The 26,704-nt window shown below is 38.8% G+C and overlaps 1 protein-coding gene across 3 annotated transcripts; it reads right to left on the minus strand.

Moving 5' to 3' along the window:
• FANCB (Fanconi anemia complementation group B) lies at positions 4,088-26,686 on the minus strand. 3 transcript variants are annotated; one of them, XM_021080514.1, is made up of 9 exons: positions 26,491-26,686; positions 19,987-21,010; positions 16,403-16,555; positions 15,530-15,622; positions 9,085-9,213; positions 6,783-6,949; positions 5,712-6,154; positions 5,352-5,589; positions 4,088-4,624 (listed from the first exon to the last, which is right to left on the minus strand). In XM_021080514.1, exons 2-9 carry the CDS (start codon positions 20,917-20,919, stop codon positions 4,213-4,215), a joined length of 2,568 nt encoding a protein of 855 aa, XP_020936173.1. In that variant the 5' UTR covers positions 20,920-21,010; positions 26,491-26,686; the 3' UTR covers positions 4,088-4,212. The 3 variants fall into 3 exon arrangements, with proteins under 3 accessions (XP_020936173.1, XP_020936171.1, XP_020936172.1); XM_021080512.1 differs by having other exon boundaries at positions 19,987-21,051; XM_021080513.1 differs by having other exon boundaries at positions 19,987-21,051; positions 26,479-26,686.

Genomic DNA, 26,704 nt, shown 5'->3' on the forward strand with positions numbered 1-26,704 from the left:
TCTACAGTGTCAATCTAAAGCCTAATTTCCTGTGATTATAACTCTCAGCTTTTCAAGTTAGGGCCACCTAATTCCAGCAGAACAGGAAGAGCCTTTTCCTAAGCAGACTGAAGGGAAGAACCAAGCCCTGGCCCTCCATCCAATGAAGCCCAATTTAGGTTTTGTGCCCAGCTCAGACCAGAAAGAGCTGCCAGGGAAATGTCTTACACTAACTGGCTAAATGTAGTCAGGACCAACCTCTAGAACTCAGGGTGGAGTCCGCTTGTCCAATCACATGAATGGCGGGTAGGAAGTTTTTTATGCAAAATGACAGCTCTGGTATGAGAAAAAGAGGAAGTCGATGTCGAACAGGTAATGCATACAGTGCATCACACTTGTCTCCCACTCTGATAGATGTGGTACCTAGAGACAAACGCTTTGGCTGGTTATTAAGAGTATGCTTTACTGGCCCAGAACACTACTTACACCTTTGGGTAAGTGACCGATGCCACAGGGAAAGGATCATCCAAGGTGAAGTTAAAGTTCCTAAAGAATTTTCCAAGCTGAACTCAGAACTATTCTATTGACCTGCAGTTATACACACAGGCACGTTTGTCCAGTAGAGCTGCTCATAAGGGGAGCACAGGCAAAATCTACACGGTGAGGGCACAGTAGGTGTCTGGTTTTCTGTCCTTATGAACATTCGCTACCTGAATAGTGGCTGCTTCCCTCCTGAATAAAAAGGCAAGGCAGGATTACTGAAATCAGATCCTGGAAAGCGCCACGCCAACAGAGCAATGAAGATACTCAATACCGTAGGATTTCACAGCATAGGGCTATGGTGTTGGGGCAGTAAGCAACTCAAGAAACCTCTCCAGGAAACCCAGAAAGCAAAAACGGAACAAATAACTGAGGGACTCAACTAAATGTATTGGTTATGGTTCAGCATTCTTTCCACTGCACCATACTGACTTTAGCAGTAAAAGCCCAAAGTTCTCCAGATGGGATTATCCAAGAAAGGGCTCTTACTCTCAGATTCTTAGGATAGAAAGTAATGTTTTCATAATTTAAAAACAAGAGAAAGGATACCTCTCAATATCTGGTAGTAGCTAAGTTTAGGGAGAAAAAAAAAGAAATGAAACAAAGTTTTGATTTTATTGGGAAGAGCCAACAAGAAAATAAGTTAATTAGATCTTTTCCTTTCTGAGACTGGGAAAAACCTGACTGGTCATTCCACGTGGTGTTATCAGGACAATAAAAGATTCACTTTTATAAGATTAGAATTCTTAAAGGGTCTGCTGATTTTGAAAAAATGTGTAACAGGAACACAGGATGAGGCTGCTTGCATGCAACCCCTTAACTGGGTTTAATCTTTTTTTTTTTCATACTGGGAACAACACTAATGAGCTGCCAAGAAGGATTAAACCATATATACATATAGATCAGGATATTAATATGTTTGTGCATGCATGTGTGTGTGTGTGTGTGTGGTTTCAAGCTTACTGTTTGGTATATAGTTGATTGTCACTAAATCTTACATCTCCTCTCCCTTCCCTCAACCTGTCACCAAACTGAGTAATACCCTACCAAAGCTGGCAGGCACACATTCCTTAGTTAAGGGATCAGGAGGCCAACACAAAACCTTGTGTCTGGAGACTGGAGGATTCTGTTCCAAAACAAAACTTATTTCCACTTAAGCAGCATGGATTTGAGATGGCAGGTTTTTTGGGTTTTGTTTTTAAGTGAAGTATAGTTAATTTACAGTGTTGTGTTAGCTTCTGGTATACAGCACATTACAGGATATTACAAGATATTGAATATAGTTCCTTGTGCTACAGTAGAACCTTGTTGTTTATTTAATATGTAGTAGTTTGTATCTGCTAATCCCAAACTCCTAAGTGATCCTTCCCCTCGCTTTCTTTTTGGTCACCATAAGTTTGTTTTCAAAGTCTCTGAGTCTGTTTCTGTTTTGTAAATAAGTTCATTTGCATCATATTTTAGATTCTACATACAAGTGACGTCATATGGTACTTGTCTTTGTCTAACTTACTTCACTTAGTATAATAATCTCTAAGTCCATCCATGTTGCTACAAATGGTATTATTCTTTTTTATGGCTGAGTAATATTCCATTGTGTACGTACCACATCTTCTTTATCCATTCATCTGTAGGTAGACACTGGGGTTGTTTCCATGTCTTGGCTGTTGTAAATAGTGCTGCTGTTAACATATGGGTGAATGTATCTTTTCGAATTAGAGTTTTATCTGGATAGATGCTCAAGAGTTGGATTGCTGGATCACAGGGCAACTGCATTTTTAGTTTTTGCAGGAACCTCCATACTGTTTTTACACAGTGGCTGCACCAATTTATACTCCCCAAAACAGTGTAGAAGGTTCCCTTTTGGGAGGACAAAATCTTGAGGGGAGCCTCAGATTCTTGATGAAGTGGTCAAAGGGGTATGACTACAGAGACAAACACAACTGAATAATAACAGCAAAGCATGGCTTTTCTAGTCTGTAGTAAGTATAAAAATTATACTGGAGTACAAAGTTCACTTGTGAAGAGGTTATCTGGTACATATAGATTAATACCTTTTGGTTGCTTTTATAAATAAAAATAAGCAATATGCTATTTTCTTTCCTTTTTTTTTTTTTTTTCAAACTATCCCAACCTTCCTACAGATAAAACTAAACTTTGGTTTAGTTTTCTGACAGCCTCCATTTTACAATTTAGTTATTCTATTTTCTACCTAGTTTCTCTTTCAGAACATGTCACGGGCCAGTTTCACTGTATCAACTGATACACAATGCTTCAAGATTTCCACAATTAATTCCCAAATTATCTCATTTCCATTTCCAGAAAGCCTGAAATATTCCATTGACATTTCATAGAAATGGAGATATAGAGTTCTACCTCAATTTGTAATGGATCTCTAAAAAAAGAGATAGCCCATTATACAGACAGTCATAAAAACCAAGACAAGACAATAACCACAAAACGAAATAACCACAACAACCACAAGGCGAAAACCCACCTGCATCACCAGATCGTTAGGGACAAGGGCTTCTGAGGTGTGAGGGAAATTAGCATTTCATTACAGCAAGCATGAAAGGCCACTTTCTATAATCATCTTGATTTCCTTCACAGAGACAGAAACCTCTATCTCACTTAAGGACTTTATAGCAAAAAGGATTAGAAACATTCTTTTTGGCCCATACTCTTTTGTGTCTTTGCCTTTCTCCTGACATTCTCTTATTACTCCAGAATTCTTATTGTTGTGAAAAGAAAGTTGAATTTTTATGCCTTTGAAATGCCTCATTGGAACCCTTAAAAATCACTTAACTGAAGTGAATTTTCACTTATTTTTTAAATTTCTCAGTCCCCAAGGCGTGCTATATTCTTTATCTTAGAATTTTGTATTTTACCTTTGCCTAGAATTGGAATTACAGATGGCTTTAAAGGCATTTTCAATTTTTTAAAAATAGTGACCTGTGAGGTATGCTTAGCCTTTTGAAAGAGAGATGCTTTTCAAAGAAAAGCCCTAAAATTTTTCACATGCCTACAGACTGACACAATTTCAGAGACGTTTTCTAATAAAATTTAACTTAATAAAGGTTTCCAATGTGTCTATTTTAATGGTCTCACCTAGACACTCTTCCATTTAAATTTCCACAGGGGCTCGACGTTTACAGGAACTTTGACAATCATGTTTATCTGTTTGAAACTGATGTCTATATGCTAGGTTTTTACTAAGCAGAGTATGACTAAGGACTATGTAAGTTTTTTAAAGATTTAGAATAAAATAATCGCTTGGGTCCTCACCAAGTGGTAACTCTAAGGCAGGATTTCTCCACCTCAGCACTACTCACATTAGGGCTGGGACAGTCTTTGTTGTGGAGCTGTTCTGTGCTGAGGAGGAAGTTTAACAGCAGCTCAACCCGCTAGATTCAAACAGCACCCCTCTCCCCCTGCCCCTCACGCTCCTGCCACTGCTTCTGACAACCAAAAACCATCCCCAGACATAGTCAAACACCCCAGGGGCAAAATGAGCCCAGTTGAGAAATGCTGCTCTAAAGCAAGCTCTTCTGTGCATCTTCAAAACCAAGGATCCTACAATAAACCTCAATCTTTATTTTTGCAGAGCAGGCCTATCAAGGAAAATGAAAACGAGTAGAACCAAAACATTCTGGAAGGGAAAAATTATTCTAAAATATAACCAAATTGAGACGGTAATTATAAATCAGTCAGTTTCTGGGCAGCAAGGTCTGATTTCAGCTGAACCTCAGCTAATTTCAAAGTCATTTCTCTGTAAAGGGCACCACTCACATTTAGGTTCGTCCCCAATGTTTGCTGCTTTTCTCTCTGAAGTTCTTCTCTGTAGAGATGGATGCGTTCCTCTCTGTCTGATGAAGCAGCCACATTACTACTCTTTTCTTCGCTTGCTTCAGAGCTCTGTACCAAGTTGCTCTCAACCTTAGCTGAGGCAGAAGAAAGAGAACCAAGGGTAACCAATTCCTTCTCCAAAGCTAACGTCAAATGATCAATTAGGATATCTTCGCTTCCTAATTTTAGATTTTTGAAGAAACTGTTTACAGGGAGAACTCTGCTGAGATTATGAAGGCACTGGAACAAAACTGTCTGATTCCTGGAATTAAGAAAATTAAAAACAGTATTACAAAACTCAGGACAGCTCAAAACGGTCAAGTACAACATACTGTAGTAATCAATTAATATTCATTTATAAACCCTCTAGTGATGAATAGAAGCACCAATGCATGCATGTGGTCATGGATATAATTCAGACTGTAGCAACCAAATACATTTGGCCCTGCGGTTCATCGGACGCATGGATGCGTAACTCATGGATGTGGAGGATGGACTGTAACAGTACAGTCTGTTTTATATAAGGGCCTTGATCATCTGTGGACTCTGGTGTCCACCAGGGTCCTGAATCAACCCCCCGTGGTAACAGACAAAATAACTATACATCCAAGTCATTGAACAAGGTTTGCTTCCTGATTACATTTTCTCTAATAAGATCAAAATTCTGCTTTTAAAATTTCATTGTGGGGAAGCAGTAAAGGGAAATCTTAAAATAATTATTAGGCCCTAAGCAAACCCTACCAAAAGCCAATAACAAAAATTAAAATAGCTTTATTTTCTAAATGAGATCAGCCCTTTATTCACAATATACCAGGTAATCACCTGGACATGTCCCACAATGGCATGGAACACTAACGTGGTGATCCCAGTAGGCACATGTCCACATACACACACACACACACACACACACACACATGAACACGCGCACATGCATGCGTGCGCACGCACACACAAACTTCCTGGACCAATTCCAACGTGATGTGCATTACCTGAAGTAGACTATTAAAATCCCTTCAAATGGTGTTCTTTCTTTCCAGCTGAAGAATGTTCCATAGAAATTTCCTGGCCTTTTGCAAAAGCAAACTTCTGGAAATTCCTTGATTACTTCACATTCCATGTGCTCTAGGAGCCATGACTTCACTGAAGTCAGAGCATAGCTGCGTGATGTAATCTGAAAACAAGCTCTGTGCAACACAGCAAGAAGTGCAAAGAGATCTTCCATGTGTTCTACGGCAAAAACATGTCACAAATCACTGTGATTAAACTCTGTCCATTATCACATAAAGAACGTGCTTAAAATTTTCTGATTCCATTAGGTATATGATTTAAAAGTTACCCATAAAAATTACCTAAAGGTTTCTTCTTTGGAAATGTCAGCAGGTATTTCCCACTTGAAAGATCTTCTAGACTTAAAAAAATTCTGCCACAGTGAACATAATGAACTTTGGAATAGTTCGCATTCTCTCTCTCTCTAATTTGTAGCAGCACTATGCAACAAAAATTACTGAATGCTAAAAGCGGCGAAAGAGATGTCACAGCAGTAATCATCTGTACGCAGTCTTTCTCAGAGGGCTGCTCACAAACAAGGCTTTCCTTCTTCTCTTCCTCTTGCTCACTATCAACACTCAACTTGATTCTTTTTACCTCTGATCGTACTTCATACGGCACTAGGCATGGTGGTGGGGAAGAATTCCTATTCAACTGGAGCACCCTATTTTGACACTTAATACCTGGAAAGCTGGAGTTACAGGCTCGATGCATTGACAGTGATAAAGTCACGTGACTCAGGGACCTGTAAAAAACACAGGCCTCAGTTTAGTCTAAAAGTTCATTCTCAACAGTCAAACAGATAATTAAAAGTCATGCAAACAACAACTTTTTATTCTCTCCTTTCCTAAGAAACAATTTCAAATGTAAAATGCATCAGAAAATTAAGTATAAAAGCCAAACACCTTTTTAAAGATCATGTAATGGCACTTCGCTTGAGACAGGAAAACAGAACCAATGTAAACATGCTGGACTTTAGGAAAGTAAAATTTTTAAGGGAAAGGGAAGGTGGGATAATGCCTGTATTTTATTTCGAGGTAGATTTTCCTCCCTTCTTCAACAAGAAAAAAACCACTCGTTTGTTAAACAGAGTTGAGTTTGGTAATATTTACAATGAAATACCTCTAAAGTAAAAACCGCATTTTATACTCTTCTAAATAACTTGAATAAAATCTGCATCTTAATACAGAATATTGCTTACCCATCAGCAAAATAATGTCTTTGATGTGAGAGTTTTAAAAAATAATTTCACTTGTTTCTATTTGTATATGGCTACTAGAAGATTTAGGATGACTCATGTGGCATGCATTCTATTTGTGGAGGACAGTGCTGTTTTAGAGCATCGGGATGTTATCATGTTAGAATTTACTTACACCTTCAAAGAAGATGTGGTTTTCACGCCAACAACCAAGCTATCTTCTATTACACGATACCATATCTTCTCTACTAACTGTTTTGAATCTTGAAAATTTTCTGACAACTTTTCATCAGAGGTACAGACAGGATTTTCTTCTTTGCCACAAAGAGTAACAAGATAGTCCTTATAGAAAAATAGGTTTAAATAACTGATTACAAAAAAAACTACCAAATGTAGCAAAACTAAAAAAAAAAAAAAAAAAAGGTAAATAGGCTTTTGGCTAGGCCTTATTCCTTATATATTTTAGAATAAGTTATCATAATGACATATTATACATTAGATATAATTCACTAAAATAAAATTTATAAAACATATAATTTACTATCTACTCAGATCAAGAAGCATGGCCAGAATATAAACAAGGCTCTGGGTACTCTACACAGAGCCAGCAGAGAGGCAAACCTGGAGTCCATTTTGAAAAATAATCTGGGAGTTTCCACTGTGGCTCAATGGGTTAAGAACCTAACTAGTATCCATGAGGATGCAGGTTGGATCCCTGGTCTCATTCAATGGGTTAAGGATCTGATGTTGTCACAAGCTATGGTATAGGTTGCAGATGTGGCTTGGATCTAGCATTGCTGTGGCTGTGGCGTAAGCCGGCAGCTGCAGGTCTGATTCGACCCCTAGCCTGGGAACTTCCATATGCCATAGGTATGACAAAAGAAAGAAAGAGAGAGAGAGAGACAGAGACAGAAAGAAATAGAGACAGAGAGACAGAGACAAAGAAAGAGACAGAAAGAAAGACAGAAAGAAAGAAAGACAGACAGACAGAAAGAAAGAAAGACAGACAGACCTGTTAATACCTGCCCAAGGCATGCTGAAAACAATCCAATCTTTGTCTTAACAGAGACTGACACCAAATCTGTAACTGTAAACTTTTGTTATGAATAACACTGATTAAACTATATTTGGACAGGTGATAGATTACTACTAAAATTTTCTTCTTGAAGTTCAGGCCATACTCACCCATTTCCACACACATATGGATTTATAATTCAAACACAAATAGGAGAAGTAATGATAATAATAATATACAACACTTACTGAATGCTTACAGTATGTCAGGCACTGTTCTATATGTATTCATGTATCAATTTGTTGACCTACCACAACAACTCTTGTTCCCAAGGGTGGTGGTATTATTATTATCTATGTTTCCAGATAAAGAAAACCTGAGGCACAAGGAGGTTCAGTACCTTTCCTCAGGGCACACAGTTAACAAGAGACAGAGCTGATACTGCTAAGACTGAAATACAGATACAGGACAAAGACCATGACAAGAATGGCAAATCTTAAAGGAAGTCAGAGCGAGGCACTAAAGTGACTCCAGGGAATAAAATACAACATCAAGTTTCTCTAGATCCAGCTTTCACTGATTTATCTGTAATTCTGCTATGCTGTCTTTCTCTGTATGGAACGAATGTGCATAAACACTATTTTTTTTATGAAGTCAAAGCAGTTTTTGTTAACTTTCTACACTACTATACTGGTATAAGTAACTACAAGGTATCTAAAGAGATTCTTAAGATGTCAACCACAAAGAAAACATGAGTAAATTTATAAAAAGCAGATATAAAGCCTAAAAAAAGGAACTGAGCGACAGTATAACCCTAGAAATGAACCATGCAACAGACCAAAAGAACAATGATTGTATTATTGATGAAATTATGTCACTGTTATAATAATACTCTGTAAACTCTGTTGAAGAAGTCAGAAAACAAAGGCACTTGCCCCTTGAGCTGGTTTGAACTGCGCAGGTCCACCTATACGAGGAGTGTTTCCAACAGTAAACACGACAGTACAAACACATCTGCAGTTGGTGGAATCTGTGCATGGGGAACTGGGGATTCAGACAGCCAAGTGTGACATTATTCATGGACTTTCATCTACAGTGGGCGTCAGCGCCCCAACCTCCCTGTTATTCAAGGGTTAACTAATTCATTTAGGAGTCATTTCTATTCAAACAAAAAAGGTTAATAGTTAAGTCTTTTTCAAACAAAAGGACTTGTTCCCCAAGGTTCCTGATGACTATTTTAATATCCCACAGAAGAATAGTAATTTGCAAACTGGTAAAAATATTGGCTTTTTTAACCAAATAGTTTTCAATGACATAAAAGCCTACCATTATATCCTGCCACTTTGTTTCTTGATTCACTGAGCAGCACTTTCTAATATATTCCAATATTCCAATTTAAATAATTCTTCGATAGCTTATAGATCTTCATAAAATGATAAAATGGTCACATGATTAACTTTACCTCCTTTGCACTTGGTGTACTATCATCTTTCCCTTGAAAAAGGTTTGTAAAAGCTTTGTAAGATTTTGATAGAATTTTTTCCTTAAGCAAGAGATTTTGCTGTAATTCCTGAATAGAAACGAAACCAACCTGTAAAGTACAAAGAAAAATCATTGTCAGAGACATAATTTCAAATGAAACCCGATGTGGTATTAATTCAGTATTTCCCCACATTTGCTTATTAATTCATTTCCTACAGAAAAGCAAAGAATACTTCTCAGAGCAAAACCATTCTATCTATAAATTTCAAATCTCTAATTAGAAAGGAAAATAACACAGCAAATAATTGCATTAGTTTATGCATTGAGAGAATGCAAATGTATTTACATGTTTCACTATTAAGTAATAAGTCCAATCAATACGAATAAAAATCAAGGCCTAACAACGCTCCTCCCCCAACAAGAAAATTGTTTTTCTTGATGAAATAATTTGTTTCAGGAGTTCATTTGTGGCACAGTGGGTTAAAGATCTGGTGTTATCACTCCAGAGACTCAGGTTGCTACTGTGACGTGGGTTCAACCCCTGGCCCAGGAAATTTCACATGCTTCAGGCAAAGCCCCCCCCCCAAAAAAAGGGGGGGACTAAAAAAAAAAAAGAAATAATTTGTTTCAAAAAATGTCATTATGAAGAGACATGCTCACTTTTGATTTGATTCAGCTTGAAATTCTGTTCATATAACCTTTATAGCAAAATCTTGAAGACAATACATAAAGGATCCCAAACTGTTACAAGTTTATTTTTGTACTATTAAATCCACTACTGGGGTCGACTCTTAACTACCAGAAGAAAAAAACTGGCTCTGAACCTGGCAGAAGGTAAACCATCCCTTTTATTATAGTGGATAAATAGATTTCAGTAGTAAGGAAGAAACATTCCTGAAGTGTATTTTGCCACTGAAGTGTTAGGCACTGCTTCATTTCAGATGGATATCTGAGACTGTTGTAGGTACTAATCTAGCTTTGAATACGCTTTTCTAGATTTAAAACAAGATGCAACCTGCATTTGCCTTTTATTTACTTATTTATTTACTTATTGTTGGCCACAGTATGTGGAAGTTCCTGGGCCAGGGACTGAAACCACACCACAGCAGTGACATCGCTGAGTTCCTAACCCTCTAGGCCACCAGGGAACTCTTCGCCTTTCTTTTAAATTACATTTGAAGGCAGATAAATTCTGCCTCCTTTTATCAATGAATACAAGTTGGAGAGTGAAGACTGAATTGTATCTTACCTCACTGCACAAAATACATAAAGTGTCTAGCTACTATTTGACCTAGTTCTGTGGGCTCCGTATCACTCGCACTTCATCACTCCCGGGCTGAGGAATTCATGACCAAGGGGAAGGGAGATGAACCAGCCCAAGGTGGAGAGCCACGTCTGAAGCTGCTGGAGGGGCAGGGAGTGGAAGAAAGGGCCACGGGGGCACACTGACAGTGAGGGCGCCCTCAGAAACTAGCAGTGTGCCCTCTCCCCTACTCTCTTCAACATGACCCCCACTGCGGGAATAAATGGTGAATCGCTGGACTACTTAAAACATTCTAGGTGGCTTCCAGTTGTGATAAAACTTTGAAAATAAGCCCATGGTAAAAACTTTAAACAACATAAAAAGATACCTCACCTTCCCTTCCCAGACCCTCAATCCCATTTGCACAGCTGACAGATTGTTTACCTTTCCAGAACTCTTCCAGGTATATGTTAGGGAATGCTTTCCTTCTCCTCCCCATAGACAAATAAAACCCACCCGGAACCAAATGCAGGAACAAAATGCGCTGTGAGGCACCGAACCTCGCTTTCTTGTTCTCATTGTGATCTCTTTCATATGTGCAGAAGAGTACACGAGACAGACAGTTCACAGACTAACAATGAAGTCCACACCCATGTAATCACACCCGGGTCAAAAAAAGCAGCTCTTTGGGGGCACCCCATGGGCCCTCCCCCAATTGCGAACCTCTCTCCACTGGGGGCAGCACTTCCCTGGCCCTTCAAGGTAACTTCCATGCTCGTCTTCATCACTTTACCATCATGATATGAACTCCTCGAGAGTATTTTTAGCTGTCTGTGTTTTGCTTGAGTCTTTTCTAAGTGGAAGCGTTCTGTACATGATGGGTTCTGGGTTCGGGTCACCCATCCGTGGCTAGTAGCTATAGCTCACACCTTTCGCTATGCTCTGGTTTCCGTCGCATCTCTACACCAGTTCCCCTTTCCATTCTCCTGCTGGTGGACACCTGGGCTATGCCCAGTTGTGGAGCATACGAACCACGCTGCTGTGAACATTCCTGTACAGATGCACAAGTTTCTCCAAGGTCCTGGTCTCTCCGTGTCCCCTCCAACGAGCAGTTGGGAAATAAACTTCACAGGGGGAAGAATAGTGAGCTGAACTCTGCTTCTAGCTCTGCAAGCCACCTACTGTTTCTGGACCTCAAGGCATTTCCTCATATGCAAAATGGAGCAAAGGGTAGATGTGTTCATCTAGAAGGCCTTCCAATGCTTAGAAATGTTTCTAGCCATGTTGAGTGCTAGGGGTAACACATGGATACTTGAAACAAGACAGACACTCAACTATATCTCATCTGTATGTCCCCGCCTCCCTTCTATTTTTCCTATCTTCCTTGTGTCTGTGTTACCTTCTGGATAATACTTCTAACAGTCTGGTAGGCTTATCTGCATCTCTTTGAGTCAACTGTTAAATTCATCTGTTGAGGAGTTCCTATTGTGGTTCATCAGAAATGAACCTGACTAGTATCCATGAGGATGCAGGCTTGACCTCTGGCCCTACCCAGTGGGTTAAGAATCTGGTGCTGCCGTGAGCTACAGTGTAGGTCACAGATGTCGCTCGGATCTGGAGTGGCTGAGGCTGTGGCATAGGCTAGCATCTGGAACTTCGATTCGAACCCTGGCCTGGCACTTTCATATACCACACCTGCGACCCATTAAAAAAAAAAATCTCGAGTTTTTTTTTTAATTTCAACATATTTTTACTTTATAGAAACGGCATTTTGTTATTTTCTGTAAATAATTATTCGTGATGTTTTATTTTTTTATGTGCTTAGTTATTCTGTGGGCGGCTCATTCTCTTTAAAAAATTACTTGTGAGATTGAGAAGATGCCTAGGATAAATGTGTGTTCTGAGAAAGGATTTGATGTTGTTTCTGTCAGGTGCCTAGGGCGCTTTCTTTGTTGGTTAATACAACTGCATCCAGGGCAACAGGAGTATCAGTGTTTTGCTTGTATCTCTGTGTTCTAGCCTTTAGAGTTCGGCCTGCTGATTTATTTTTGTATTTTCAGCTTTTTGAAGCTTTTAAGAAAATTTTAAAAACATGTTTCAATCATCACTATAATTTTTGTTTTTTGTCTTTTTTTGCCTTTTCTAGGGCTGCTCCTGAGGCATATGTAGGTTCCCAGGCTAGGGGTCTAATCGGAGCTGTAGCCACCAGCCTACGCCAGAGCCACAGCAACTCGGGATCCAAGCCACATCTGCGACTCACACCATAGCTCATGGCAATGCCAGATCCTTAACCCACTGAGCAAGGCCAGGGATCGAACCAGCAACCTCATGATTCCTAGTCAGATTTGTTAACCACTGCACCAGGACAGGAACTCCTATCACTTTACTTTTATCAGGGGAGTTGATCCAAATAAACTAAGTGACATATTACCAGAAGTGGAATTTCTACAAGTCATGCTTTCATAAATTAAACTATTTTGATATCATTTTAAAAATCAGTATAGGAGTTCCTGTTGTGTCTCAGTAGTAATGAACCCAACTAGTATCCACGAGGGTGCAGGTTCAATCCCTGAACTCACTTAGTGGGTTAAGGATCTGGCATTGCCATAGCTGCAGTGTAGGTCACAGAGCGGCTCGGATCCCATGCTGCTATGGCTGTGATGTAGGCCAGCAACTGCAGTTCTGATCCCACCACTAGCCTGGAAACTTCCATATGCTGCAGGTGTGGCCCTAAAAAAGCAAAAAAAAAAAAAATCAGTATAAAGAGTTACCTTACTTTTTCATAGATGCCTAGTATTCCACAGTTCAATTGTACCATAATTTATTTACCATACGCCTAATGATGGGTATTTAGATTGTAACTGAATTTTGTTTATAAATACTACTTAAATGTTCCTGTAAAATCAGCTTTGCCTGGAGTTCTCTCATGGAGCAGTGAGGGAAGGATCTGGCGGTGTCACTGCATTAGCTTGGGTCACTGCTGTGGCACGGGTTTGATCCCTGGCCCAGGCACATCCGTATGCCACAGGGGCAGCCAAAAAAAATTAAAAATCAGCTTTGCTTATATGCATAGGTATAGCCTTAGAACAGATTTCTAGAAGTGAAACTGCAATAGTAAAAAGACATGTATGATTCACATTTTAAGCTATAACAAATTTCCTTTTGAGGAGGTTGGGTCACTCAATAATACTGTATACTCAATAATACTGTATATAATACTGTATACTCAATAACACTGTTTTAGAATGCATACTGTTTTTTTTGGCTTTTTCGGGCTGCACTTGTGGCATATGGAGGTTCCCAGGCTAGGGGTCCAATCAGAGCTACAGCTGCCAGCCTATACCACAGTCACAAGCAATGCCAGATCCAAGCCACGTCTGCAACCTACATCACAGCTCACAGCAAGGCTAGATCCTTAACCTACTGAGCAAGGTCAAGGATTGAACCCTCATCCTCAGAGATAACAGTCTGGTTCTTAACCCACTGAACCACAATGGGAACTCCTAGAATGCATATTTATATGAAGAAAAATTAATCCTTTGTTACATGTTACATGAGTAACATGGGAGAATGTCATTTTTTTTAGAAGATTCCTGCTAAAATGCATAGAAGTGAATTATTATAATATTTGTAACTTTCAAATGGTTTTGCAAAAATACAAGTACATGCACACACACATGCTCCAACAGATGCAACAAACAGTTTTTTTTTTAAAAGAAACAATAATTGAGTCTACATGGGACTAGAGATAATCACTGTACTATTCTCTGAATTTTCTGTATATTTGGAAATTTTTATGAATGAACGAAGCACAGCAGGTTACATAAGAGCATGTACTTTATAATCACACATTTTCATGTAAATTTGCACATAGTCATTAAAAATATCTACAAGAATATGCAAATCAGGGAGTTCCCATCGTGGTGCAATAGAAACAAATCCGACTAGGAACCATGAGGTTGCAGGTTCAATCCCTGGCTTTGATCAGTGACTTAAGGATCTGGCATTGTTGTGAGCTATTGTGTAGGTCACAGACACGGCTAGGATCCTGCATTGCTATGGTTCTGGCATAGGCTGGCAGCTGTAGCTCCGATTGAACCTGTAGCCTGGGAACCTCCATATGCTGAGGGTACGGCCCCAAAAAGACAAAAGACAAACAAACAAACAAAAAAAACAAAAAATATGCAAATCAAAGTATTACAATTGGTTATATTGCAGTAATGGAATAATAGGTAATTGTTAAGTCTCTTTTTAATATTTATTGGCACTGTCTTAGTATTTTACAGGGAATATGCATTACCTTTGCACATTCGGGAAAAAAACAGAAACCGTTTGAGAGAGCTTTGTATGGAAAACTTGAAGGTAAACTGTTCATATTTAGAACATGTCATGATTCATCACATTTGCTGTTCTATAAAGAGTAATGGTATACCAATCCTAAAAGCTAGAAAGAATGTTTTCAAAAGTCAGCTTCTTATATTTTATCTTATAAGGCTTATTAAATTGACATAATCTTATTACAAAAAGAAAAATGATACATTTATAAGTAATGTCATAATCGTTCTTACAAAGGTACCAAAGAGGTAAATAGATCATTTGAAATACAGGTTCTCCCACTATCTTAAAGTAGAGTACTTCTATGAAGCCTTTTTGTAAGCCATTATGAAACGATGTAAAGTGAAGAAGCAATTACCTTAGGACTCATCTTGGAAAGAGATGTACAAAATAAACCAAGATAAAGTGCAGGTGCTCACAGACACAGGTCAAAGCTCCAGCGGCTTAATGCTGAGAAGCTGAGTGCAACTGCTGGGAAGCAGCTTGGCTGGGACCCTCTGGCGGGTTGGGATGCCCAAGGCCTCTGTAATGGCTCTTTGTAAAACAAATGCTGAGCGCTACTTTCCCTTTTCACCGTTTCTCACAGAAGTGAAACTCCTCTTCAGACTTCTTTTGGTTAGCAAAAACAGGTGCTAATGTATGTCTTTTGTAAAAGCAAAGAGGTGTAAAGCAACTTGGCATAAAGCAAAGTGACCTAAAGCAATGGAAAAGCAGGGATACCTGTACCATTTTTTTCCACCAATCTAAGTTGCTTATAGTTTAAGGACCTCTCTTTCAATGTTCTTTCCTTCATTTAGAACAGCACTAGTCCAAAAAAGCAAAGCAAAAAGCAAACATAGACACTAACTTTCAATCTTCTTTCCAGAGGTGGAATCATTAAAGAGCAATTATCTTGTTCGTTGTCAAATAAGTCATCTTGACTGCAATCCACTGGTTGGCTCTAATGAACAAAACAATATGCTAAAAATTAAATTTTGGAATAAATTGAAAATCCTTAAGATTAGCAAAATACTATTAAAGTTTATCCAAAAGGCAGTGTGCCACGATACATGCTATTATATAAAAGATACATATTTTCCCTATCATCTTCTCAAAACTAGGGGAAAAACTATCACACCACTATTTCCACCTACCTAACATTTGTATACTGCTTCAAAAGTATCAGTTTACTAGGTTTTTATAAAGTCCCTTAACTAGAGAAAGGAAACATTATCCTCATTTTCCTAACTAAAAAACTGAGGCTCAGAAATATTTTATATAGATCTGAAACTTCCAAGGTATTATTTCCCTCGTGCTCAAAATCTTAAGATATTATGAACTGTTATTTCTTTTAATAGTTTTTCATTTCATTCCTTAATCTAGTATAATCATGTTTACTGACATAAAAATGTGCTTTTCAGAAGCAATCATAAAGTTAATTTACAGTATTACTGTCACCTGCGTGAATACCAGATATATTCCAAATTTATATCAAAAGCAGTCAATTTGTAAGGAGAGTCAGTGTATTACTTGTTGAAAGGAGAGTCAGTGTATTATTTAAGATTCAATGTATGTATTTTTAAAGTTCTAAAAGCCTACTTTAAGTATAAAATAAAAACATTTAAAGGAGGGGCCAAAAGTATAAAATCAAAAATATTTAAAGAGTAAGTCAAAAGCTTTAAAGTGCTCAAATTTTCTAAAATGTTCTTAAAGTAATGTATAAAAAGTAAACAGAACTTACTGAATAGTTTATGTTGTCAAGGTTTGTTATTTTAAATGAACTCAGGCAATCTGAACTCAAGGAGTCTTTAAAAAGTAGCAGTACTTGTTCAGTTCCAGTTCCAAGAAAGTCATCTACCAGTATTGAGCTCATTTTCTCCCATTTATCGACAACCTGAAAGAGAGTGGTAAAGAAGGAATAGAGCAAGAAAAATATCAGATGTGAAATAAGCTAAATCCTTTCATCACACATAGTTCTAATCTGTCATCTTCAATTGTATAAACAAGTAATTAAAATGGTAGTGTAAACACTAAAAACTAACTTAAGACAAAGATATTGGGTTTTTTTCTCTCCTCTTCTTGGTCACCATGCTGTACAGTAGAAAACTGACAGAACCCTATAAACCAGCCATAATGAAAAAAAATAAACATCATTACATAAATTAAAGTTATTGGGGGATCAGAAAATGTAAGGATTCATAAATTTATAAATAGCAAGGTACTTAAATTTAGCATTTTATCAACATTTCTCCAGGGGCTGTCATGTTCCTGATCTCTGTATTAAAATAGTTATAAAATATAACACTTATCACTGAAACTCTAGTGAAGATTCTTTCTCTAACACAGGTAATTTAAGGATGACCCTCACTCCCACAAGACTTAGTATATATGGATTTATGATCAAAGCAATTACGCGAGGAATTCAGTTGCATTAGTAACTAGAAGGTACCAGAAAATACTTTCAGAGCTCTCAAAGCAGAATAACCTTTAATAGCTTAAACTCTGGTAGGAGAGAACATAGCCATTATCAGGGGCACAGAAGAGGAGGAATTCTAATACTGGGGATACCTAGAATCATGCTAGCCTTAGAGAATGATTTGCTAAGTTTATACCAGAATATGAGACCCAAGTTTAAACTTGTTTTAGAAGACAACTTCTTAAACCTCCATCAAGTTGAAACCTTCCAGATTGGTCCCCTGGAAAACTAACACCATGAGGATCAGATAGCCCTTCTTCAGGCAGAAAAGCTGAAACTCCCACCCAGAGCCCCAAGAGCACAGCTAATACATCATCTTCTAGGTGACAGAGGGTGGCTTACATTAACCCACAAACACATGTAAGAATCTCCAATCTATATAATCAAACATCAATCTTTCCTCTATAAGGCTAATTCCAAAGCTGTGACTTTTTTTTTTGCTTATGCAGGGGGAATGTTTATTTGTAAACCCCTATCTTCCCTTCCTCCTGCTGCCCCCTTATAAGTGTCACGGAGTATAATGGGCCATGCCAAGAGACACCGAAAGAAGAATGTGGGAGTTCCTGTTGTGGCTCAGTGGTAATGAACCCAATTGGTATCCGTGAGGATGTGGGTTTGATCCCTGGCCTCGCTCAGTGGGTTAAAGATCTGGCATTGCTGTGGCTGTGGTGCAGGCCAGCAGCTGCAGCTGCAGCTGCGATTTGACCCCTAGCCTGGGAATTTCCATATGCTGCACCTGCGGCCCTAAAAAAGTAAAAAAAAAAAAAAAAAATGCATCTGGCACACACACATCACTGACCTATGCACGCATGCATGCACACACACACACACACACACACACACACTTGCAATCTCTAGCTCTAGGATGGTGTTGTCCAAAAGAAATACAGGTGAGCCACAAGTGCAAAGCACATATATAATTTTAAATTTTCCGACAGTCAATAAAAGAAAATTCTCTAGTAGCAGTAAAAAGGAAAAGGTGGGAAACTCATTATTGAATCTATCTAAAACATTATCATTTCAATTCAAAAGAACCAATACAAATTATTGAGATATTTCATTTCCATTTTTGGGGTCAGAGTAATGGGAAGAACATACTTAACCTGGGTTTCAGTCCCAACTGAGCACCATACTAGTGTTACCTTAAGGAATGTATTTACTTGGTGTCAACGCATTTTCCACCTGCATGGAATTGGGATCATCCTGCCTCTAACAGGGAAGAATTAAATAAAATGATATTGCAAAGTGACTTGCACAGTGGTTGGCGGTCAGGAGAAGCGCAGCAAGTGGTAGCTGTTTCTCTGTTGGACGAGCACCGAATAGACCCCTAGCCTGGGAACCTCCCATATGCCGCGGGAGCGGCCCAAGAAATGGGAAAAAAGACCAAAAAAAAATTGCTTTCAAAATAAAATAGAATAGTTTTCAAATTCCTTTTCCTTTGAGAATTTAAGTCCTCTGTGTGTTACACAAGTTGATTGAGGTCACATAATCCCTATTAACACAAAGGTAATTTACAAGGCAAAGCCTGAGAAAAACACAATTTCAACCTGATATTTACACACACACACACACATAAACAAAGAATGCCTTTCGAACTTTCTAAAACATTTACCAATATTCCATATCAAGGTGATAATATAGTGACAGAAATTTTAATTGAGCCTCTAATTAAATGGACAGGGCACACACATCAAGGCAGTATCTGCTTTTTTCCCAAAGGAGCAAAAGAACTTTAAAAGTTGAATAATGTAATAAAACACTACATTTGGAAGATCTTGAATTATAAACATTTTATATCATGTAACTGAACGTGCTGATAAACATCTTAAGCCAGGAGGATGCAGTGTTAACAAAGCATCAAGGCCAAAGCAATATTATTGGAGATACCCACTTACAATTCTCTGATATCCTTCTCATTTTCTGCATCTTTTCATCTGTTACTGAATGTTCAATACCAGTTAAGTATTTTAAAGTAATTTCTAAACCTGACATTAAAAGATAGGACTATATGTAGATAAAATGTGAATGCTTGCTCAAGGACAACTCTGAGTTTCAAAATGCAACATAATGAAATGCCCCAAGCAACAGGTTTTAGAAAAATTAACACACTGCTTTTCTCTGGAAAACAATTATCTGTCTTTAAAGGGACAATGACAGATTTCAAGGAATTCCTCTAGATTTCATTTTAAGCTTTAAAAAAATTACCAACTTTTAAGAAGTTGAACAACTGATCTGAGTTTTCTAGAAAGGCTTATAATCTTATTCTAAGGAAAAATACACATCCAACAATTATCAAATTAATGAAAATTAGAACTACGGTAAAAGACAAATAGATAATTAGTTATATATTTATGTATTTCCAAAAAACTCAACGGTTTTATGACTTAAAATGGCAAAGCAAAACCTCAGGTAATCTTTTTTTTTTTTTTTTTTTTGTCTTTTGTCTTTTCAGGGCTGCACCCACGGCATATGGACATTCCCAGGCTAGGAGTCCAATTGGAGATGTAGCTGCCAGCCTACACCACAGCCACAGCAACGCGGGATCCAAGCCACGTCTGCAACCTCAACACAGCTCACGACAGTGCCAGATCCTTAACCCACTGAGCAAGGCCAGGGATTGAACCTGCGACCTCAAGGTTCCTAGTCGGATTTTTCTGCTGTGCCACGATGGGAACTCCCAGTGTTCAGATAATTTTTTAAAAAAGAATGATGTTAACATATGTGATTTTCTTTAAAATGCAGCAGTAAAACTTGACTTGGATAATAAGACTCCATGGTGAATTCCATGAAGCACAAGGCTGCGGAGCAGGTCTAAGACTACACCAAGTGAATGATTTTAAGTACCATACCTGAAAGTTCTTTGCCCTAACAGCACAAGCATCATTGGACCTAAAGGATACGATGAAATGGAGGTTTCCTCCACCTGAATCCATAAGATGAACTGCACAAGGATCTTCAAATGGAAGCTGGCACACACTTTTAGGAGTCCCATTTTGGAATGAAATCAGCTGATTCTTTTGAGTAAGGGCAATCAGAGACAGTCTCAATTGGTTGTCGACAATCTCAGTTGCGCAGACATGCACACAAGTTACCACGCTGCTGTACACGGGAGGGATAAGGTACGTGTCACTTAGGACTTCTTCCCTTTCGAGGGAGTATACACAAAATGGGGTATTCCAAGTTGCGTAATCTGATTTCGAAGGCTTCGGGGTGCATCCTTCCTCAGATAAATAATATCTCTTTAGTCCTAATAAAACTATACCTAGATTTTCAATCTCCCCTACCCAGTCAATAGAGGAAAAGTTAAAGGACACAGTAACAACTCTGCCAGTTTGGGAAGAGATATAGAAGAATGTCTGGACATGTCTCCATAAAACTAAAGGGCCATTAAGGACCCTTATGCTGTCTTTCAATTCATAGCCTAGTCTAAAACTCAAACGCTTTTCAAATTTATTGGTACTGTGAAGAAATAGTAGAAAGTATCTGAAAATGTTATTCTCTTTATTGCACTGTATCATAACGTAAGGCAGATTAATTCCAGTTCTGAAATCTGAAACAGAGTTGCAACACATAATTTTTAAATGAGAGTATTCTTCTTTTATGCTAAAGGATCCAGTGGACTTCTGAACAAATACTCCTGTTCCTCTGTCAAATGTCATTCTTCTGACATGTATCATGGTTATTTTTGCAGGCCCTTTATCTACAAAATTCCCTTTGGACAAACAAAAAACAAGGACTTCCCCATTATAACATAAGAGCCTTTCTTGTTCATTAGATGACATTGCTTATTTGCTAGTCAATCCACAATATCAAGTCCGATTTGTGTTGGTGCAATTTCCGAATGCAAACCGATTCCAGTTGAAGCTTTTAAACCTAAAAATGAAATGAGAGCAACTGCCATTGAGTAGGCAGAGCTGAAAAAAAAAAAAAAAAAAAAAAAAAAACAGTTTTGTTAGAGAACTATCACACAGGTCACAATAAATTTTAGTAACATTTCTAAGCTTTTTATGCTATCTTAACAATGTCACACTTATCAAAAAACTGTATTCCAAATACTATTTTTGTACAGCCCTTGAAAAACACAATTTGCAAAGAATGCAAATAACCACAACACAAAACAACTGAATGTGCCAACAGCATCTATTAAAAACTGTGGGTACTCTATCAAAAGAGACTGTAGACATTCACCCTGGCTCAGGGAATTTTTTTTCGTTTTTTCTTTTTTTGGCTGCTCCATGGCATATGGAGTTCCTAAGCCAGGGATCAGATACAAGCCACAGTTACGACCTAAGCTGCAACTGTGGCAACACCGGATCCTTAACCCACCACACCAGCCGGGGAGCAAGTCTGCATCCCAGCGCTTAAAAGCCGCTGAACCTGTTGTGCCACATTGTGCCCAGCACAGGGCAAACTCCGGCTCAGGGAATTTCTTTAGGGGTTCCACTTCTGTCACAAACCTACGGATCTAATCTGGCTTCACCATTTTCTAACCTGTTGTCTCAAACGTGGTTTCTCCCTCTCGGCCTTAGCCCCTTTACAATGACAATTCAGTCAAAGATTCAAATCAGACTGCTCTCACAGTCTGGGCGCTTGGGTTTCTGCTTTCCTGAGAAAGGGATCTGTACAGATTCTATGGCCAGAATGAAAGCCCAGAAAGAAAAACAGGAGATGCTATAACGTGGCTTTAAAAAAATTTCCATTGAAGTAATAGAAATAAATCGTAAATCTTACTTTACAAAACCAATGCAGTTTTACACCCTAAGAAAATCACTACCCTTATTCAAAGTAGAAAAAAAAAAAAGAGACTTGGTAATCTTATAATGAACATAAGAATTAATAGCTATCATTTATTCATGCTTATTATGTGCCAAGTACAATAGATGCATTATTTCATTTAATGCTCATAATTATTCTTTTAAAATAAGTATTCTTATTATCCCATCTTTTAAATGAGAAAACCATATTTTAACAAAGGTCAGAAAATTTTATAAAGCTAACCAGCAGAGGCATTAGATTTGGAAAAGGGGGCCCTCTAACTCCTGAACTTTTAACCACTAAGCTGCCTGGCACATGTTCCCTTATTCTGAACACTGCTTACAAGAAAGGCAACTTGAGAGAATTAGTATAAAAAACAAAGGAGCACTTTCTTCTTGAACACGTTAGAAAACATTTAAGAAAAAGATGGTGATCTTTGTCCAGTGGCTGTATACGCTGAGTCACAGGCAGAACAGTTACGGAGTGCTCAGCATATGCTAAGAACTGTGCACCGTGAGAGCACCCTCTGAATGTTGGGCCTGAGTCTGACCAGAGGTGTGATTTAGGGCAAACTACTGAACTTATGTCTGCATCTATGTAATGGGGTGCAATAAAGTATCTACCTTACAAGGTATTGGAACTAACTAATATAATCCACTTGAAATAGAACTTGTAACACAGAAAGTGCTAATAAAGGCCAGCAACTATCATCACCATCACTATCACGGCCAGCTTTGGTGTCCAGAGTACCTAACTTCAGAATCATCAAAATAGTTGCATACTTACCAGTCTGTGAATACTGAAAGGTCTCTTGTCACTATAAATAATTCTAACTCATAACCCTCTTTTTTCTCCTATTTGTGCATCATTTACAACCGGGAAATCAACTATTGCAGAAATAAATGAAAATTAGATCATACGAGTAATACTGTTTTCCTCTTTTGAATGGAAACAAACTCCAAAGGCTTAGGATTTGCTCTTTTATTAGAAAAATATACTAATAGTTCAATTAGAAAAAAGTATCACTGAACCATAATTTATAAATTAAACTTAATGTAGCCTACATTTTATTGAAATGATTTAGAGGCAATTCTACTTAAAAGCAGACTAGATTAGTCAGCATCTATATTCAAACTGGAGATGCTGCACTTTCTTTAACTTCCAAGTACATCACTTGGGGTTTTAAAATATGCTCGCTGATTTCTTTGAAAGTCCTTCCTTCCATCCAGACGTGACACTTAATTCTCCTCTCCTTGAGTGAGGCCTGGTGATTATGACTCACTTCCAGCCAACAGCATACAGCAGAAGACTGAGTCACGGAGCATGCTGTCCTCCTCCGTGACCTCTTCCTTGGATCACTTGCACTGGGGAAAGCCACCTGCCATATAATTAAGACACTCAGGCAGCCCCAGGGAGATGTACACACTGTAAGGAACCATGGCTTCCTGCCAACACCCCTCAAGGGACTGAGGCCTTTTGCCAAGAGCCATTTGAGTGAGCCTTCTCGGGACCACATGTTCCAGCTCCAGTCAAGCCCTCCTGAGCCAGAATCACCTAGCTAAATTGCTCCCAAATTCCTGGATCTCAGAAAATTTTAAGATGATAAACATTTGTTGTTTTCCACTGCTAAATTTGGGAGTAATGTGTTACACGGCAACAGATAAATACATTTCTCTAGAGCATTTTTTTAAATCAAAGTGATAATATTGTTTTTGAGAATTTCAAGAAGTATTACTGAAGTAACTGGAGATATTGTATCATGATACAAGCTAGCAGAAGCCCCCTGGCTTACTGGTGTGTTAGGCAATTCATGCAAAGATCTGAGCCAATAGGCATCATGAAGTAGTTTCAGTTCAACAGTAAAGAAGATAGGGAAATCAAAGGTGTGGCTTTTACTTATGAAACTACCTTTTACTTTAAGGGAAATAAACATATTGGTTATATTACATGAAAATGAATAATTATTTATTCAAATATACCACAGACATCTCAGACCTCTTAGAAGATTTCCGAAAGCTGCCTTTAGCACTAAATGGTATATTAATTTTTTAGCAATAAAATTACATATTCTGAAGTGAAGATCTAAAACCTTATTTTTTACTAGCTACTCACTTAAAAAGGTTCAGATTTCTTTTTTTTTTATTTTTCTTTTTTTTTGTCTTTTTTGTCTTTTTTGTCTTTTGTTGTTGTTGTTATTTCTTGGGCCGCTCCCGTGGCATATGGAGGTTCCCAGGCTAGGGGTTGAATCGGAGCTGTAGCCACCGGCCTACGCCAGAGCCACAGCAACGCGGGATCCGAGCCGCGTCTGCAACCTACACCGCAGCTCACGGCAACGCCGGATCGTTAACCCACTGAGCAAGGGCAGGGATCAAACCCGCAACCTCATGGTTCCTAGTCGGATTCGTTAACCACTGTGCCACGACGGGAACTCCCTTATTTTGCTTTTTAAGGCATCCTGTGCAGCATATGGAAGTTCCCAGGCTAGGGGTTGAATCAGAACTGCAGCTGCCAGCCTAGGCCACAGCCACAGCCCCGCCAGATCCCTAACCCACTGAGCAAGTCCAGGGATCGAACCCACATCCTCATGGATACTAGTAGGGTTCATTATTACTGAGCCACAACAGGAACTCCCAGATTTCTTAATAATACTAAAAAGAACCAAAAATAACTTCTGTCCAAAAAAGAATTTTGTTATTTTAATATTAAAAGTCAGAGCTAATGTGTAAGCAACACAATGCTCTGGTTTGCCAATACCCAAGTGTAACAGGAGTAAGGAGGATCTGATTGCTAAACGGCTAGTGGAATCGCCCCCTTCACTAAACTTTAGAGTATGTACTGTTGCACGTTGATAAAGTTATGAGTTTGGAAAATGTGGCCTCTTACATTCTGTTCTGTTAATGGTATCACCAAGATCCTTAACTTAGAAACTTGTTTCTTCCAACTCTCTGTTCCAACTGCCACAATGGTTTAAGCTTTCATCACTCACCTGGGTTGCAGTAAAAGCCTTTTAACGTGTCCTCCCTACTCTCGTCTCTCTCCTCCAATATATCAAATTTATTTATGCTACTTCAGTTACTGTTCTAAAACACAAACTTGATCTCTGTTCCCTAATTCAAAAGTTTTTCATGCACCTACCTACCCCCCATCAACTTCCGACAGATCTATGATCCCTGAACCTGGAAAGACAGACACTAAACAATGTATATTGAATATATGGATGATGGATGACCAATAATGTAGAGATAAAAGGTTGCAAACCATTGCTATAAAGCTTGGCACGGCATTCAAAGTCCTAGTATAATCTTGACCCAACATGCTTTTAGCATGAGCTCTATGCAAACAACATTCTCATGGACATAAACTCAAATAGACTAAAAGACATAAATAGCTGTTACATGAAAGGTCATTTTTCAAATTTTGAAACAGTATTGTAAAACATGCACATTTTCAATGTAAGGTTTTTTGTTTGTTTTGTTTTTTGTCTTTTTAGGGCCGCACCTGAGGCACATGGAAGTTTCCAGGCTAGGGGTCAAATGGGAGCTGTAGCTGTGGGTCTACACCACAGCCACGGCAATACCAGATCCTTAAACCACTGAGCGAGGCCAGGGATCAAACTCACGTCCTCATGGATACTAGTCTGGTCCATTAACTGCTGAGCCACAACAGGAACTCCAATGCAAGTTATTTTAAATGGGCCATCTTTGGAGTTAAAAATTAGAAGCAATTAATATATTAATTTATAAATTTTTACCTCAAGCTTTTTGTAATCTCAAAGCTTATTGCATTCACATGTTTTATTTTATATTGAGGATACATTTTTAAAGTTCTTAGCATATGTTCATAAGATAAACCTTTAAGCCTATGAAATAAGTGGTAACTTTCTTTTCTCAGAAAGAAATGACCTGAAAACAAGTAAAACTAAGATTCAATTTAGAGGTTCTTAAACCAATACAAACAAGCTCTGATTAGTGTGGAGAAGAGAATATCACCATTGGGCAGTGGAGCCAGATAAAGACTGTAGCTATGTCTGAAATACTATTTCAGGGATGTGTTCAAATACTTTTTAAACAAAGTGGCTTTTCTCCCCATAAAAAGTCAAATATAAAAAACGTTTGGGGCAAAGCTCAAGTGTCCACCATGGCTGACTATGGATGGTGAGAATACGGGGATTGTTCTTTTCTTCTTATAATTTCTTTGTAGTTTTCAGCTGCGACAACCAAAAAGGTCTCCAGATGCTGCCAAAAGTTCCCTGGGAGACAAAATCGCCCTGGTTGAGAACTACATTAATAAACTGACAGACGCTTTCTAACTTTGACCTTTATATATCTGTCTTAAAGATTTCGAAGACACATCCTTTGTTAAATATCTCACACTCCAAGCGGGAAAGACGCTGCAGAGGTGAAGAAACTTTCAAGCGAAAAAATCCCCCAATAGAGCAAGCACTTGGTATCTAGCTATCCTTCCAGAGAATGACGAGCACAGGCCCCGGGACGCCCACTTCCTTCCCGCTCTTCCGTAACGAAGGGACTAGGAGAGCAAACCCAGCCCCGCCACCCCCTCGTTGAAGGTCAGGTCAGGGCACACACCGCCGAGTCTACCTCTGAGCTGGAGGTCCCGCGTCCCGCAGCCGCCGCGTCCCCGACGCCGCAAACAAGCACCAAGTAAGGAAGCTCCAAACCTCCCGCCCGCGCGCTGCATCTTGGGAGGCCCAGGCCCGAGGCTGCGTCCTGCGCGGAGGAGGCGGAGCCTGCCCTACAGCCCAGAGCACGGTTGCCAAGGGAGGCCGAGGAGGCGGGGCCTCCGGGGAATGTT

Source organism: Sus scrofa, chromosome X (genome assembly GCF_000003025.6).
Source record: "Sus scrofa isolate TJ Tabasco breed Duroc chromosome X, Sscrofa11.1, whole genome shotgun sequence".
In the NCBI taxonomy this organism is placed as follows: Eukaryota; Metazoa; Chordata; class Mammalia; order Artiodactyla; family Suidae; genus Sus; species Sus scrofa.